The 16075-nt window shown below is 32.0% G+C and overlaps 1 protein-coding gene across 1 annotated transcript in view; it reads right to left on the reverse strand.

Moving 5' to 3' along the window:
- Positions 1–16075, reverse strand: part of COL27A1 (collagen type XXVII alpha 1 chain) — a 591531-nt gene that overhangs the window by 426078 nt on the left and 149378 nt on the right. The window contains exon 10 of the mRNA XM_053696152.1: positions 5999–6043. Within this exon, the coding sequence (XP_053552127.1) occupies positions 5999–6043 (45 nt within the window). The remainder of the gene's footprint in view (positions 1–5998; positions 6044–16075) is intronic.

Raw genomic sequence — 16075 nt, forward strand, 5'->3', positions numbered from 1 at the left:
CACACACACACCATACACACACACACCATACACACACACACCATATACACACACACCATATACACACACACCATATACATACACACACACCATATACACACACACACACACACCATATACACAGTGGTATACTAAATAAAGTCTTTGATGGCTACAAACAGAACACAATGTTGGAATCTCACTGTAGAACCTATTAAAATGACTAAACTAACTAATCTATTCTCAAATAGAGATACAGCTAATATCTGGAGCTCCTGAGGACTGTATACCCTATTTTACCAAATATGAGTCAATATTAATCTATACAATTCCCATGCAGACATGTGCTCTTTGGCTTAATGCTTTTTTTTTATGTATATGTGCACATGGGCATCTGGATGGGAAGGGGACATATGCCTCCCACTGGAATTTTGTTCTCTGTATATTAAAAAAAACTCACTTTATTAACTTTTTTATATCAATGAGACTTTAGAAAAAAAAATGTGTACAAAAAGCAAATTTATCATGCTGCATATTATGCCACTGAACTGATTTTTAAGGGCATTTTATTTTTTTGTTTCCTCTCATTACATACTTTTTTTTCTCTGAGAACTCATGTATGTGCATATTAATTACCAATAAGTGAATACAGAGCATCGTTTTTTTCCAGGTGCAAAGAGAGAGACACACAACTTGTATAAGTGGTGTACTGTTTTTCAGTTAATTGGCACTGATAGAACAACACCTGGATCCCTCAACACAAACATATGCTCCTCAATTAAACATTCTGTAATAAAATCCCAGTGTTTGCTGTCCCTTTACTCTAAGAACAATCTCCGCTTGTGACATTTCCCCCATAAATTCCCTGATGATAACAATTTTACCTCTATTATTACGTTTTTTGCTACTTCATTATCAACTAGTTGAATGCAGATCCCATGCTACTGAAGTACAGTGGAGCAATCTACATACGGCTAACTACCTAGTCTCACCGTTTCCATGGGCTCTTTTGCACAGACCTGCCCCTGTCTAAGTCCTGCACACATCTCCTACTGCAGCATATTCTTGGAGACCGGCAATGTGCGCTCTATGACTCAGCGGCGTATCACCTACGGCACGTCTTAGGACTATGATCTACATACGGCTAACTACCTAGTCTCACTGTTTCCATGGGCTCATTACACAGACCTGCCCCTTCATTAATAATTCAATAGCGCCGAACTGTGGTGCAGCGGTAGTGTGAGAAGAGGGCTGAGTGAGAGCAAGAAAAGAAGAGGGCTGAGTGAGAGCAGGAAAAGAAGCTAGCGTACAACAAATCTTTACAATGCACACATCTTCTACTGCAGCGCATCGCATAATTCTTGGAGACCGGCAATGTGTGCTGTATGCCTCAGCGGCGTATCACCTACGGCACGCACTATGATTTACATTCTGTGGGCTCATTACACAAACCTGCCCCTGCATTAGTGTACAGCATGTGTAACCTCATCTTGCAAGTCACCATGCTGTACACTAATGCAGGGGCAGGTCTGTGTAATGAGCCCACGGAATGTAAATCATAGTCCTAAGACGTGCCGTAGCTGATACGCCGCTGAGGCATACAGCACACATTGCCGGTCTCCAAGAATTATGCGCTGCAGTAGGAGATGTGTGCATTGTAAAGATTTGTTGTGCGCTAGCTTCTTTTCCTGCTCTCACTCAGCCCTCTTCTCACACTACCGCCGCACCACCACTCAGCACTATTGAATAACACAATAATAACAATAAAAATTAAAAAAAGCTTTTACTCCTGCTTGCCCGCAGCAGGGCTAAAGGTAAAAAAAAAAAACACATGCCCTGTGCCAAGAACTGACTTACCTCGCAGTCGCAGAAGCCGTTCTGGCGGGTAAAAGTAACAATAATGATATTGCATCTAAAAAAGTATCAATTTTGGAGCAGAGCAGCCATTAGCCAATAATTTCAAAGTACTGTCTGCACTAAAGCACTGACCAAAAAAAAAAAAAAATCCTGTTGAAGAAAAAATTCTCTGCTTAACAGACCTGGCTATTCTTTCTGCAGGCAGGCTCCACTTTCTGCGATAATATCGCAGATCGCACTATGTTCTGCCTTGGGGTCTGCACAAATTTGTTTTAATTGTTTTCTTTAAATACCATGGGGAATATTTATCAAGCTCCGTATGCAGGGGTCAAGTCAGGTGGGAACGCATGGAAACCGAGTTCCTGCACTATTTTTGCAAGGGGAAACTAAGTACCCCTGGACTGAGAACAGGGACACTTCAGTAAACACTGCTGCTGCTGGTGAGAGGAGCTGGAGCACAGTCTGGTTAGAGGGATAGTAAGATCCTCTAGTAATGGGCAGAAACACACCTACAATACATTCAATGTAAGCCTGTCAGCAGTCCTGCTGTGTGATCACCCTGAGCTGTGTGGAACATATGGTGCTTACATTTCTGTGTGGCTTGCTCTGGGGTTATTTAGCTCCCCTTAGCAGAAATAGGACTATTGCAACTTAAATGGGTGAGATTCTGGGACAGAGGAGTTGTCTCAGGCCCAAAGGCAACCATTCAACCCTTCATTGATTTCAATTTGCTTTCATTAACCAAAGTGTATAGATTATATACATATAAATACAGCGTGTGTATGTGTGTTTGTGTATGTCTGCATGTATGTATAAAACAATATTAATTGTGAGAGAGACCGCTACTCCATAACCTGTCCAAATGCTCTGAGGTTGCAGACAGACATTGCCAGAAATCAACCCGATCGTATACGATTGGGTTGATTGACACCCCCTGCTAGCGGCAGGGGGCGGCATTGCACCAGCAGTTATCGATGTGCAGCAGACATGATCCGCAATATCGGATCATGTCCGCTCGCACAATCATAATTTGGCCCCCATATGTAATAAATAAGCTTTTTTTTATAATCATATTTGTATATATGACCACACTTTAACACGTTGCATTATCTTGCGCTTGGCCTCACACTAAGAATAAACACAAATTCTGGTATTACAAGGATGGTTAAACAGTTTAATTAGAGAATGTTAATCTGTCTAAAACTTTTTAACACGCACTGTACTTTTAATGGAATCCAAATTATCGCTTGTTTGTTTGCTAGTTTGCATAAAAAAAAACATATGAAATTGCTATGGAAGTTTTTAACTCAAATTTACACTTAATAAATATTAAACAAATTTTAAATAATGAAATTAAGGTTTTGTGGCAGAATTAAAAGGGTATAGTATATGACAAGGGACTGGACTGGGGAGGGGGCAAAGGTGTATGTGTGGGTGTGTATATATGTATAATGTCCCTTTAAGGTATGTCTGTTTACTTTGCTGTATAAAAACCTATTTTAAACTGTTTAACTAATCAATGTAGATTTTGTTGTTGTTTTTGTTTTATCGGGATCTGATTTTATGCCACAAGTTATGTGACATGAGGCGCATGTACAGAAAACACAAAATGTGACACAAAATCTCTCTTATACCAGTGGTAGGTTATGTTCAAGGGTCCTACATATATACATCCAAAACTGTAGTCATGCAAAGTTCAATGAAGACGGCCCTTCAGACTAATACTATATTGCACACCTGAATGAACTGCGGCCACTGTTTTAAGGTTAGGCATGCAACACATAAAAATGAAGACAGGCTTCCTCCCCCACTCATCAGAAACAAAACACCAACCTGCCGACAACAAAATGCTACCTTAGGAAATGCAAAAAAGTCCTTGGTTATTAAATAGATATTGTATATTTTGTCTTAAGTTGATTAATCTAATATATCTTTCACAAATGTTAAAGCTACCTGATTCAGACAGTTTTTATCTGGGGAACTGTGGTCAGAATCACAGGACAGAACGCTGCGGCTCTGAAGAAGTAGTAAATGACTCTCAGAGCTGTTATTCCGATCCACTTTGATCTGACCACTCCCAGGATAACAAATACATTACAACAGACTGGAGAGCGTGGTCTTCAGCATCTATAGTGATAATCAGTTACACAAAGTATACGGCACAACAAGTAGGAATAATAAAGCTGCAGGTCACACATACATATTTATATTTACCATGCATTGTCTAAACACAGATTGTCATATACTGAAATGACTTGGCATACATGTCCAGAAGTAACTGTAGTACCATTTCCTACTGAGTGGCTTCTACTAGATAAGCAAGTAAATGAATAGTTACTTTTACCTTAGAAGAATAAACTATGTTTATGGATTATCTAGCCGTATTACAAATCGGAAAAATACCATTAATTGTAACTGTATGAATTTAAATGACTTGAATTAAGCTACAGATGAGGCCGCTTCCTGCAATTACGCCCTGTCCCTGCTGTCTCCTGCTTTAAAGCATTGTCGTCCCCAGTAGAGATATTTATAGGACTCATCATTTAATTAGGCTTCTTGAACCCTGCGATGCAAACGGAAAAGAAACATAAAAAGGTCTCATTTGCATATGGCTTCAAGATGTCAGCTTTTTTGACGTTCTAATGTAAACTGTTTGTGAGCTCATTGCTCTGGTTACAGAGAGCAGGATCGTCTCTTGCTAGAGATCTTGCAGATTAACATAGCGTTGTTTATTGGCATTAGGTTTACTGTGGGCAGCTTTAATTGACAGTGTTGGGAAATGAGAATATAATTTTCCAAGCTCCCATTAACGCCAACTTCAAAATTAATCATGAAATATTTTAAAAAATTATGGAGATAAAACATTTGAAATAGAGTTGTCCACGTTTTTGAAGAGAGAGGCCGCACTGATTTTGTTTCTTGCATGGCCGGCAAACAAGTTTTGGAATGTTTAACCAAAACATAAATACACACTTCAAAGGAGCAATACCCTAGAAAGATGTATGGCATTAAAGGGACATTAAACACTAAATGCATGCTAGATAGAATGATGCATTCAAAGAAAAGATTAGTCCATGACTAAAATGTAGATGTATTTTTTAAAGTTTCATTAGTTGTTTAAAAAGTGACAAAATAAGTGTAAAGTTTTAGTGTCTATAAAACACTGGGAGCTGCCATGTTGTAACTTGTGTTACCTTCTCTGCTGTGGCAAATTAGGGACAGTTATAAATAGGTCACTAGAGTGTGCAGCCAATGGCTGTGTAGAATATAACAGTGTTCTGCACTTCAATTTCTAACAGGGACTGAAAAGCTCACAATTTCAGATTGGAATTAAAAGGCAAAGAGGACAGAATAAATAATGAAAGTATATTGCAGAGTTGTTTTATATATACAATTTATCATTTTATATTACCATCTCAAAGTGTTTAATGTCCCTTTAAGTGCATATGTAGAGAACAGGGCAATCTCTTTGTCCAGCATTATGAATGTGGCTATAGGCTGGGTATGCTGTGGGATGCATATGGCTTGAGGTAAAGGGTAGCTCTGGGATTACAGCAAAATGCACGTAAATTAATCGGGGGTAGAATAAAATCTGAACAAAAGTTCTACCATATATAGTCACTGCTCAAAACATATAGAGAAAGTTTTTCAGTGTGCAAGAGGAAACATATTGCCATTAGAGAGCCACATTGTAGCCAAACGCTTGGGGTTGGACCATCTGATGGGTTAGGAGAATAGGTTTCAAAATTCAAGAATATTACAATTTTAAGGTAGCTTACATTTCAGATAAATACCAATAATACGATAAAAAATAATAATAATGAACAAGGGAATTATAAAAAGGTGTCTCATTAAAAAAGGGTGAGGAAGCAGGGAAATTAGGATGAAGTTATCTGGCAGACTATGTATGGTCAGCTGTTCAGTATATGAAAATAACACAAGATAATGTAAACATTTATGAACAATAAAGTTGTAAAATAAAACGTCACATACAAAAAAAAATAATAACAAAACATTAGATTAATACTATGAATGCACAATAAATATTTATTATTTTACTTAGCATTGTATACCCAAAATACAACATCACTAAGAGGCCACATTGGGCTAGCACAGAAAAAAATAGTCCTTACAGGGCTAACATTTAAGTGAGAACACTAACCCGGCTTCCTTTTGGGCCAGCACCTCCTACCGGTCCAGGTAACCCCTGAAAACAAATTAAATAAGCAGAGGAACACATATTCAAAGCTGTTACATTGATAGGTAATCCACTTAGGTAAGAAGCAATTATCAAACGTTTAAGGCATAATAATGCAGAAGAGCAGAGATGTAATAATGTAATGTAACAGAGCAGATGTATAATAATATAATGTAACAAGGCAGAGGTATAATAATGTAATGTAACAGAGCAGAGGTATAATAATGTAATGTAACAGAGCAGAGATATAATAATATAATGTAACAGAGCAGAGGTATAATAATATAATGTAACAGAGCAGAGGTGTAATAATATAATGTAACAGAGCAGAGATATAATAATATAATGTAACAGAGCAGAGGTATAATAATATAATGTAACAGAGCAGAGGTATAATAATATAATGTAACAGAGCAGATGTATAATAATGTAATGTAACAGAGCAGAGGTATAATAATATAATGTAACAGAGCAGAGGTGTAATAATATAATGTAACAGAGCAGATGTATAATAATATAATGTAACAGAGCAGAGGTATAATAATGTAATGTAACAGAGCAGAGGTATAATAATATAATGTAACAGAGCAGATGTATAATAATATAATGTAACAGAGCAGAGGTATAATAATATAATGTAACAGAGCAGATGTATAATAATATAATGTAACAGAGCATAGGTGTAATAATGTAATGTAACAGAGCAGAGATATAATAATATAATGTAACAGAGCAGAGGTGTAATAATGTAATGTAACTGATCAGAGGTAAAATAATGTAACAGAGCAGAGGTATAATAATGTAATGTAACAGAGCAGAGGTATAATAATGTAATGTAACAGAGCAGAGGTATAATAATGTAATGTAACAGAGCAGAGGTATAATAATGTAATGTAACAGAGCAGAGGTATAATAATGTAATGTAACAGAGCAGAGGTATAATAATGTAATGTAACAGAGCAGAGGTATAATAATGTAATGTAACAGAGCAGAGATATAATAATATTATTTAACAGATCAGAGGTATAATAATATAATGTAACAGAGCGGAGGTGTAATAATATAATGTAACAGAGCAGAGGTATAATAATGTAATGTAACTGATCAGAGATATAATAATATAATGTAACAGAGCAGAGGTATAATAATATAATGTAACAGAGCAGAGGTATAATAATGTAATGTAACATAGCAGAGGTATAATAATATAATGTAACAGAGCAGAGGTATAATAATATAATGTAACAGAGCAGAGGTATAATAATGTAATGTAACAGAGCAGAGGTATAATAATGTAATGTAACAGAGCAGATGCATAATAATGTAATGTAACAGATTAGAGGTATAATAATGTAATGAAACAGAACAGAGGTATAATAATGTAATGTAACAGAGCAGAGATATAATAATATAATGTAACAGAGCAGAGGTATAATAATGTAATGTAACAGAGCAGAGGTATAATAATATAATGTAACAGAGCAGAGGTATAATAATATAATGTAACAGAGCAGAGGTATAATAATATAATGTAACAGAGCAGAGGTATAATAATGTAATGTAACAGAGCAGAGATGAAATAATGTAATGTAACAGAGCAGAGGTTTAACAATGTAATGTAACTGATCAGAGATATAATAATGTAATGTAACAGAGCAGAGATGAAATAATGTAATGTAACAGAGCAGAGGTTTAACAATGTAATGTAACTGATCAGAGATATAATAATGTAATGTAACAGAGCAGAGATGAAATAATGTAATGTAACAGAGCAGAGGTATAATAATGTAATGTAACAGATCAGAGGTGTAATAATGTAATGTAACAGAGCAGAGGTGTAATAATATAATGTAACAGAGCAGAGGTGCAATAATATAATGTAAAAGATCAGAGGTATAATAATGTAATGTAACAGAGCAGAGGTGCAATAATATAATGTAACAGAGCAGAGGTATAATAATATAATGTAACAGAGCAGAGGTATAATTATGTAATGTAACAGAGCAGAGGTATAATAATATAATGTAACATAGCAGATGTATAATAATATAATGTAACCAAGCAGATGTATAATAATATAATGTAACAGAGCAGAGATATAATAATGTAATGTAACAGAACAGATATATAATAATGTAATGTAACAGAGCAGAGGTATAATAATGAAATGTAACAGAGCAGAGGTATAATAATGAAATGTAACAGAGCAGAGGTATAATAATATGATGTAACCAAGCAGATGTGTAATAATGTAATGTAACAGAGCAGAGGTGTAATAACATAATGTAACAGAGCAGAGGTATAATAATGTAATGTAACTGAACAGAGGTATAACAATATAATGTGACCAAGCAGATGTGTAATAATGTAATGTAACAGAACAGAGATATAATAATATAATGTAACAGATCAGAGGTATAATAATATAATGTAACAGTGCAGAGGTATAATAATGTAATGTAACAGAGCAGATGTATAATAATATAATGTAACAGAGCAGAGGTATAATAATGTAATTTAACAGAGCAGATGTATAATAATATAATGTAACAGATCAGAGGTGTAATAATGTAATGTAACAGAGCAGAGGTATAATAATGTAATTTAACAAAGCAGAGGTATAATAATGTAATGTAACAGAGCAGAGGTGTAATAATATAATGTAACAGAGCAGATGCATAATAATATAATGTAACAGAGCAGAGGTATAATAATGTAATGTAACAGAGCAGAGATATAATAATATAATGTAACAGAGCAAAGGTATAATAATGTAATGTAACAGAGCAGAGGTATAATAATATAATGTAACAGAGCAGAGGTATAATAATATAATGGAACAGAGCATAGGTATAATAATGTAATGTAACAGAGCAGAGGTATAATAATATAATGTAACAGAGCAGATGCATAATAATATAATATAACAGAGCAGAGGTATAATAATGTAATGTAACAGAGCAGAGATATAATAATATAATGTAACAGAGCAGAGGTATAATAATGTAATGTAACAGAGCAGAGGTATAATAATGTAATGTAACAGAGCAGAGGTATAATAATGTAATGTAACAGAGCAGAGGTATAATAATGTAATATAACAGAGCAGAGGTATAATAATGTAATGTAACAGAGCAGAGGTATAATAATATAATGTAACAGAACAGAGGTATAATAATGTAATGTAACAGAGCAGAGGTATAATAATGTAATGTAACAGAGCAGAGGTATAATAATGTAATGTAACAGAGCAGAGGTATAATAATGTAATATAACAGAGCAGAGGTATAATAATGTAATGTAACAGAACAGAGGTATAATAATGTAATGTAACAGAGCAGAGGTATAATAATGTAATGTAACAGAGCAGATGTATAATAATATAATGGAACAGAGCAGAGGTATAATAATATAATGGAACAGAGCATAGGTATAATAATGTAATGTAACAGATCAGAGGTATAATAATGTAATGTAACAGAACAGAGGTATAATAATGTAATGTAACAGAGCAGAGGTATAATAATGTAATGTAACAGAGCAGAGGTATAATAATGTAATGTAACAGAACAGAGGTATAATAATGTAATGTAACAGAGCAGAGGTATAATAATGTAATGTAACAGAGCAGATGTATAATAATATAATGGAACAGAGCAGAGGTATAATAATATAATGGAACAGATCAGAGGTATAATAATATAATGTAACAGAGCAGAGGTATAATAATGTAATTTAACAGAGCAGATGTATAATAATATAATGTAACAGATCAGAGGTGTAATAATGTAATGTAACAGAGCAGAGGTATAATAATGTAATTTAACAAAGCAGAGGTGTAATAATATAATGTAACAGAGCAGATGCATAATAATATAATGTAACAGAGCAGAGGTATAATAATGTAATGTAACAGAGCAGAGATATAATAATATAATGTAACAGAGCAGAGGTATAATAATATAATGTAACCAAGCAGATGTGTAATAATGTAATGTAACAGAACAGAGATATAATAATATAATGTAACAGATCAGAGGTATAATAATGTAATGTAACAGATCAGAGGTATAACAATATAATGTAACAGATCAGAGGTATAATAATGTAATGTAACAGATCAGAGGTATAATAATATAATGTAACAGATCAGAGGTATAATAATGTAATGTAACAGAGCAGAGATATAATAATGTAATGTAACAGAGCAGATGTATAATAATATAATGTAACAGAGGTGTAATAATGTAATGTAACAGAGCAGATGTATAATAATATAATGTAACAGAGCAGAGGTGTAATAATATAATGTAACAGAGCAGAGGTATAATAATATAATTGTACAGAGCAGAGGTATAATAATATAATGGAACAGAGCATAGGTATAATAATGTAATGTAACAGAGCAGAGGTATAATAATATAATGTAACAGATCAGAGGTATAATAATATAATGTAACAGAGCAGAGGTATAATAATATAATGTAACAGAGCAGAGGTATAATAATGTAATGTAACAGAGCAGATGTATAATAATATAATGTAACAGAGCAGAGGTATAATAATGTAATTTAACAGAGCAGATGTATAATAATATAATTTAACAGAGCAGATGTATAATAATATAATGTAACAGATCAGAGGTGTAATAATGTAATGTAACAGAGCAGAGGTATAATAATGTAATTTAACAAAGCAGAGGTGTAATAATATAATGTAACAGAGCAGATGCATAATAATATAATGTAACAGAGCAGAGGTATAATAATGTAATGTAACAGAGCAGAGATATAATAATATAATGTAACAGAGCAGAGGTATAATAATGTAATGTAACAGAGCAGAGATATAATAATATAATGTAACAGATCAGAGGTATAATAATGTAATGTAACAGAGCAGATGTATAATAATATAATATAACAAATCAGAGGTATAATAATGTAATGTAACAGAGCAGAGATATAATAATATAATGTAACAGATCAGAGGTATAATAATGTAATGTAACAGAGCAGAGGTATAATAATGTAATGTAACAGAGCAGAGATATAATAATGTAATATAACAGAGCAGATGTATAATAATATAATGTAACAGAGAAGAGGTATAATAATATAATGTAACAGAGCAGAGGTATAATAATGTAATGTAACAGATCAGAGGTATAATAATGTAATGTAACAGAGCAGAGGTGTAATAATATAATGTAACAGAGCAGAGGTGCAATAATATAATGTAACAGATCAGAGGTATAATAATGTAATGTAACAGAGCAGAGGTGCAATAATATAATGTAACAGAGCAGAGGTATAATAATATAATGTAACAGAGCAGAGGTATAATAATGTAATGTAACAGAGCAGAGGTATAATAATATAATGTAACATAGCAGATGTATAATAATATAATGTAACCAAGCAGATGTATAATAATATAATGTAACAGAGCAGAGATATAATAATGTAATGTAACAGAACAGATATATAATAATGTAATGTAACAGAGCAGAGGTATAATAATGAAATGTAACAGAGCAGAGGTATAATAATGAAATGTAACAGAGCAGAGGTATAATAATATAATGTAACCAAGCAGATGTGTAATAATGTAATGTAACAGAGCAGAGGTGTAATAACATAATGTAACAGAGCAGAGGTATAATAATGTAATGTAACTGAACAGAGGTATAACAATATAATGTGACCAAGCAGATGTGTAATAATGTAATGTAACAGAACAGAGATATAATAATATAATGTAACAGATCAGAGGTATAATAATATAATGTAACAGAGCAGAGGTATAATAATGTAATGTAACAGAGCAGATGTATAATAATATAATGTAACAGAGCAGAGGTATAATAATGTAATTTAACAGAGCAGTAGTATAATAATATAATGTAACAGATCAGAGGTGTAATAATGTAATGTAACAGAGCAGAGGTATAATAATGTAATTTAACAAAGCAGAGGTATAAAAATGTAATGTAACAGAGCAGAGGTGTAATAATATAATGTAACAGAGCAGATGCATAATAATATAATGTAACAGAGCAGAGGTATAATAATGTAATGTAACAGAGCAGAGATATAATAATATAATGTAACAGAGCAAAGGTATAATAATGTAATGTAACAGAGCAGAGGTATAATAATATAATGGAACAGAGCAGAGGTATAATAATATAATGGAACAGAGCATAGGTATAATAATGTAATGTAACAGAGCAGAGGTATAATAATATAATGTAACAGAGCAGATGCATAATAATATAATATAACAGAGCAGAGGTATAATAATGTAATGTAACAGAGCAGAGATATAATAATATAATGTAACAGAGCAGAGGTATAATAATGTAATGTAACAGAGCAGAGGTATAATAATGTAATGTAACAGAGCAGAGGTATAATAATGTAATGTAACAGAGCAGAGGTATAATAATGTAATATAACAGAGCAGAGGTATAATAATGTAATGTAACAGAGCAGAGGTATAATAATATAATGTAACAGAGCAGATGTATAATAATATAATGTAACAGAACAGAGGTATAATAATGTAATGTAACAGAGCAGAGGTATAATAATGTAATGTAACAGAGCAGAGGTGTAATAATATAATGTAACAGAGCAGAGGTATAATAATGTAATATAACAGAGCAGAGGTATAATAATGTAATGTAACAGAACAGAGGTATAATAATGTAATATAACAGAGCAGAGGTATAATAATGTAATGTAACAGAACAGAGGTATAATAATGTAATGTAACAGAGCAGAGGTATAATAATGTAATGTAACAGAGCAGATGTATAATAATATAATGGAACAGAGCAGAGGTATAATAATATAATGGAACAGAGCATAGGTATAATAATGTAATGTAACAGATCAGAGGTATAATAATATAATGTAACAGATCAGAGGTATAATAATATAATGTAACAGAGCAGAGGTATAATAATGTAATTTAACAGAGCAGATGTATAATAATATAATGTAACAGATCAGAGGTGTAATAATGTAATGTAACAGAGCAGAGGTATAATAATGTAATTTAACAAAGCAGAGGTGTAATAATATAATGTAACAGAGCAGATGCATAATAATATAATGTAACAGAGCAGAGGTATAATAATGTAATGTAACAGAGCAGAGATATAATAATATAATGTAACAGAGCAGAGGTATAATAATATAATGTAACCAAGCAGATGTGTAATAATGTAATGTAACAGAACAGAGATATAATAATATAATGTAACAGATCAGAGGTATAATAATGTAATGTAACAGATCAGAGGTATAACAATATAATGTAACAGATCAGAGGTATAATAATGTAATGTAACAGATCAGAGGTATAATAATATAATGTAACAGATCAGAGGTATAATAATGTAATGTAACAGAGCAGAGATATAATAATGTAATGTAACAGAGCAGATGTATAATAATATAATGTAACAGAGGTGTAATAATGTAATGTAACAGAGCAGATGTATAATAATATAATGTAACAGAGCAGAGGTGTAATAATATAATGTAACAGAGCAGAGGTATAATAATATAATTGTACAGAGCAGAGGTATAATAATATAATGGAACAGAGCATAGGTATAATAATGTAATGTAACAGAGCAGAGGTATAATAATATAATGTAACAGATCAGAGGTATAATAATATAATGTGACAGAGCAGAGGTATAATAATATAATGTAACAGAGCAGAGGTATAATAATGTAATGTAACAGAGCAGATGTATAATAATATAATGTAACAGAGCAGAGGTATAATAATGTAATTTAACAGAGCAGATGTATAATAATATAATTTAACAGAGCAGATGTATAATAATATAATGTAACAGATCAGAGGTGTAATAATGTAATGTAACAGAGCAGAGGTATAATAATGTAATTTAACAAAGCAGAGGTGTAATAATATAATGTAACAGAGCAGATGCATAATAATATAATGTAACAGAGCAGAGGTATAATAATGTAATGTAACAGAGCAGAGATATAATAATATAATGTAACAGAGCAGAGGTATAATAATGTAATGTAACAGAGCAGAGATATAATAATATAATGTAACAGATCAGAGGTATAATAATGTAATGTAACAGAGCAGATGTATAATAATATAATATAACAAATCAGAGGTATAATAATGTAATGTAACAGAGCAGAGATATAATAATATAATGTAACAGATCAGAGGTATAATAATGTAATGTAACAGAGCAGAGGTATAATAATGTAATGTAACAGAGCAGAGATATAATAATGTAATATAACAGAGCAGATGTATAATAATATAATGTAACAGAGAAGAGGTATAATAATATAATGTAACAGAGCAGAGGTATAATAATGTAATGTAACAGATCAGAGGTATAATAATGTAATGTAACAGAGCAGAGGTGTAATAATATAATGTAACAGAGCAGAGGTGCAATAATATAATGTAACAGATCAGAGGTATAATAATGTAATGTAACAGAGCAGAGGTGCAATAATATAATGTAACAGAGCAGAGGTATAATAATATAATGTAACAGAGCAGAGGTATAATAATGTAATGTAACAGAGCAGAGGTATAATAATATAATGTAACATAGCAGATGTATAATAATATAATGTAACCAAGCAGATGTATAATAATATAATGTAACAGAGCAGAGATATAATAATGTAATGTAACAGAACAGATATATAATAATGTAATGTAACAGAGCAGAGGTATAATAATGAAATGTAACAGAGCAGAGGTATAATAATGAAATGTAACAGAGCAGAGGTATAATAATATAATGTAACCAAGCAGATGTGTAATAATGTAATGTAACAGAGCAGAGGTGTAATAACATAATTTAACAGAGCAGAGGTATAATAATGTAATGTAACTGAACAGAGGTATAACAATATAATGTGACCAAGCAGATGTGTAATAATGTAATGTAACAGAACAGAGATATAATAATATAATGTAACAGATCAGAGGTATAATAATATAATGTAACAGAGCAGAGGTATAATAATGTAATGTAACAGAGCAGATGTATAATAATATAATGTAACAGAGCAGAGGTATAATAATGTAATTTAACAGAGCAGTAGTATAATAATATAATGTAACAGATCAGAGGTGTAATAATGTAATGTAACAGAGCAGAGGTATAATAATGTAATTTAACAAAGCAGAGGTATAATAATGTAATGTAACAGAGCAGAGGTGTAATAATATAATGTAACAGAGCAGATGCATAATAATATAATGTAACAGAGCAGAGGTATAATAATGTAATGTAACAGAGCAGAGATATAATAATATAATGTAACAGAGCAAAGGTATAATAATGTAATGTAACAGAGCAGAGGTATAATAATATAATGGAACAGAGCAGAGGTATAATAATATAATGGAACAGAGCATAGGTATAATAATGTAATGTAACAGAGCAGAGGTATAATAATATAATGTAACAGAGCAGATGCATAATAATATAATATAACAGAGCAGAGGTATAATAATGTAATGTAACAGAGCAGAGATATAATAATATAATGTAACAGAGCAGAGGTATAATAATGTAATGTAACAGAGCAGAGGTATAATAATGTAATGTAACAGAGCAGAGGTATAATAATGTAATGTAACAGAGCAGAGGTATAATAATGTAATATAACAGAGCAGAGGTATAATAATGTAATGTAACAGAGCAGAGGTATAATAATATAATGTAACAGAGCAGAGGTATAATAATATAATGTAACAGAACAGAGGTATAATAATGTAATGTAACAGAGCAGAGGTATAATAATGTAATGTAACAGAGCAGAGGTATAATAATGTAATATAACAGAGCAGAGGTATAATAATGTAATGTAACAGAACAGAGGTATAATAATGTAATGTAACAGAGCAGAGGTATAATAATGTAATGTAACAGAGCAGATGTATAATAATATAATGGAACAGAGCAGAGGTATAATAATATAATGGAACAGAGCATAGGTATAATAA

This window comes from Bombina bombina, chromosome 12, assembly GCF_027579735.1.
Source record: "Bombina bombina isolate aBomBom1 chromosome 12, aBomBom1.pri, whole genome shotgun sequence".
NCBI classification, from domain to species: Eukaryota; Metazoa; Chordata; class Amphibia; order Anura; family Bombinatoridae; genus Bombina; species Bombina bombina.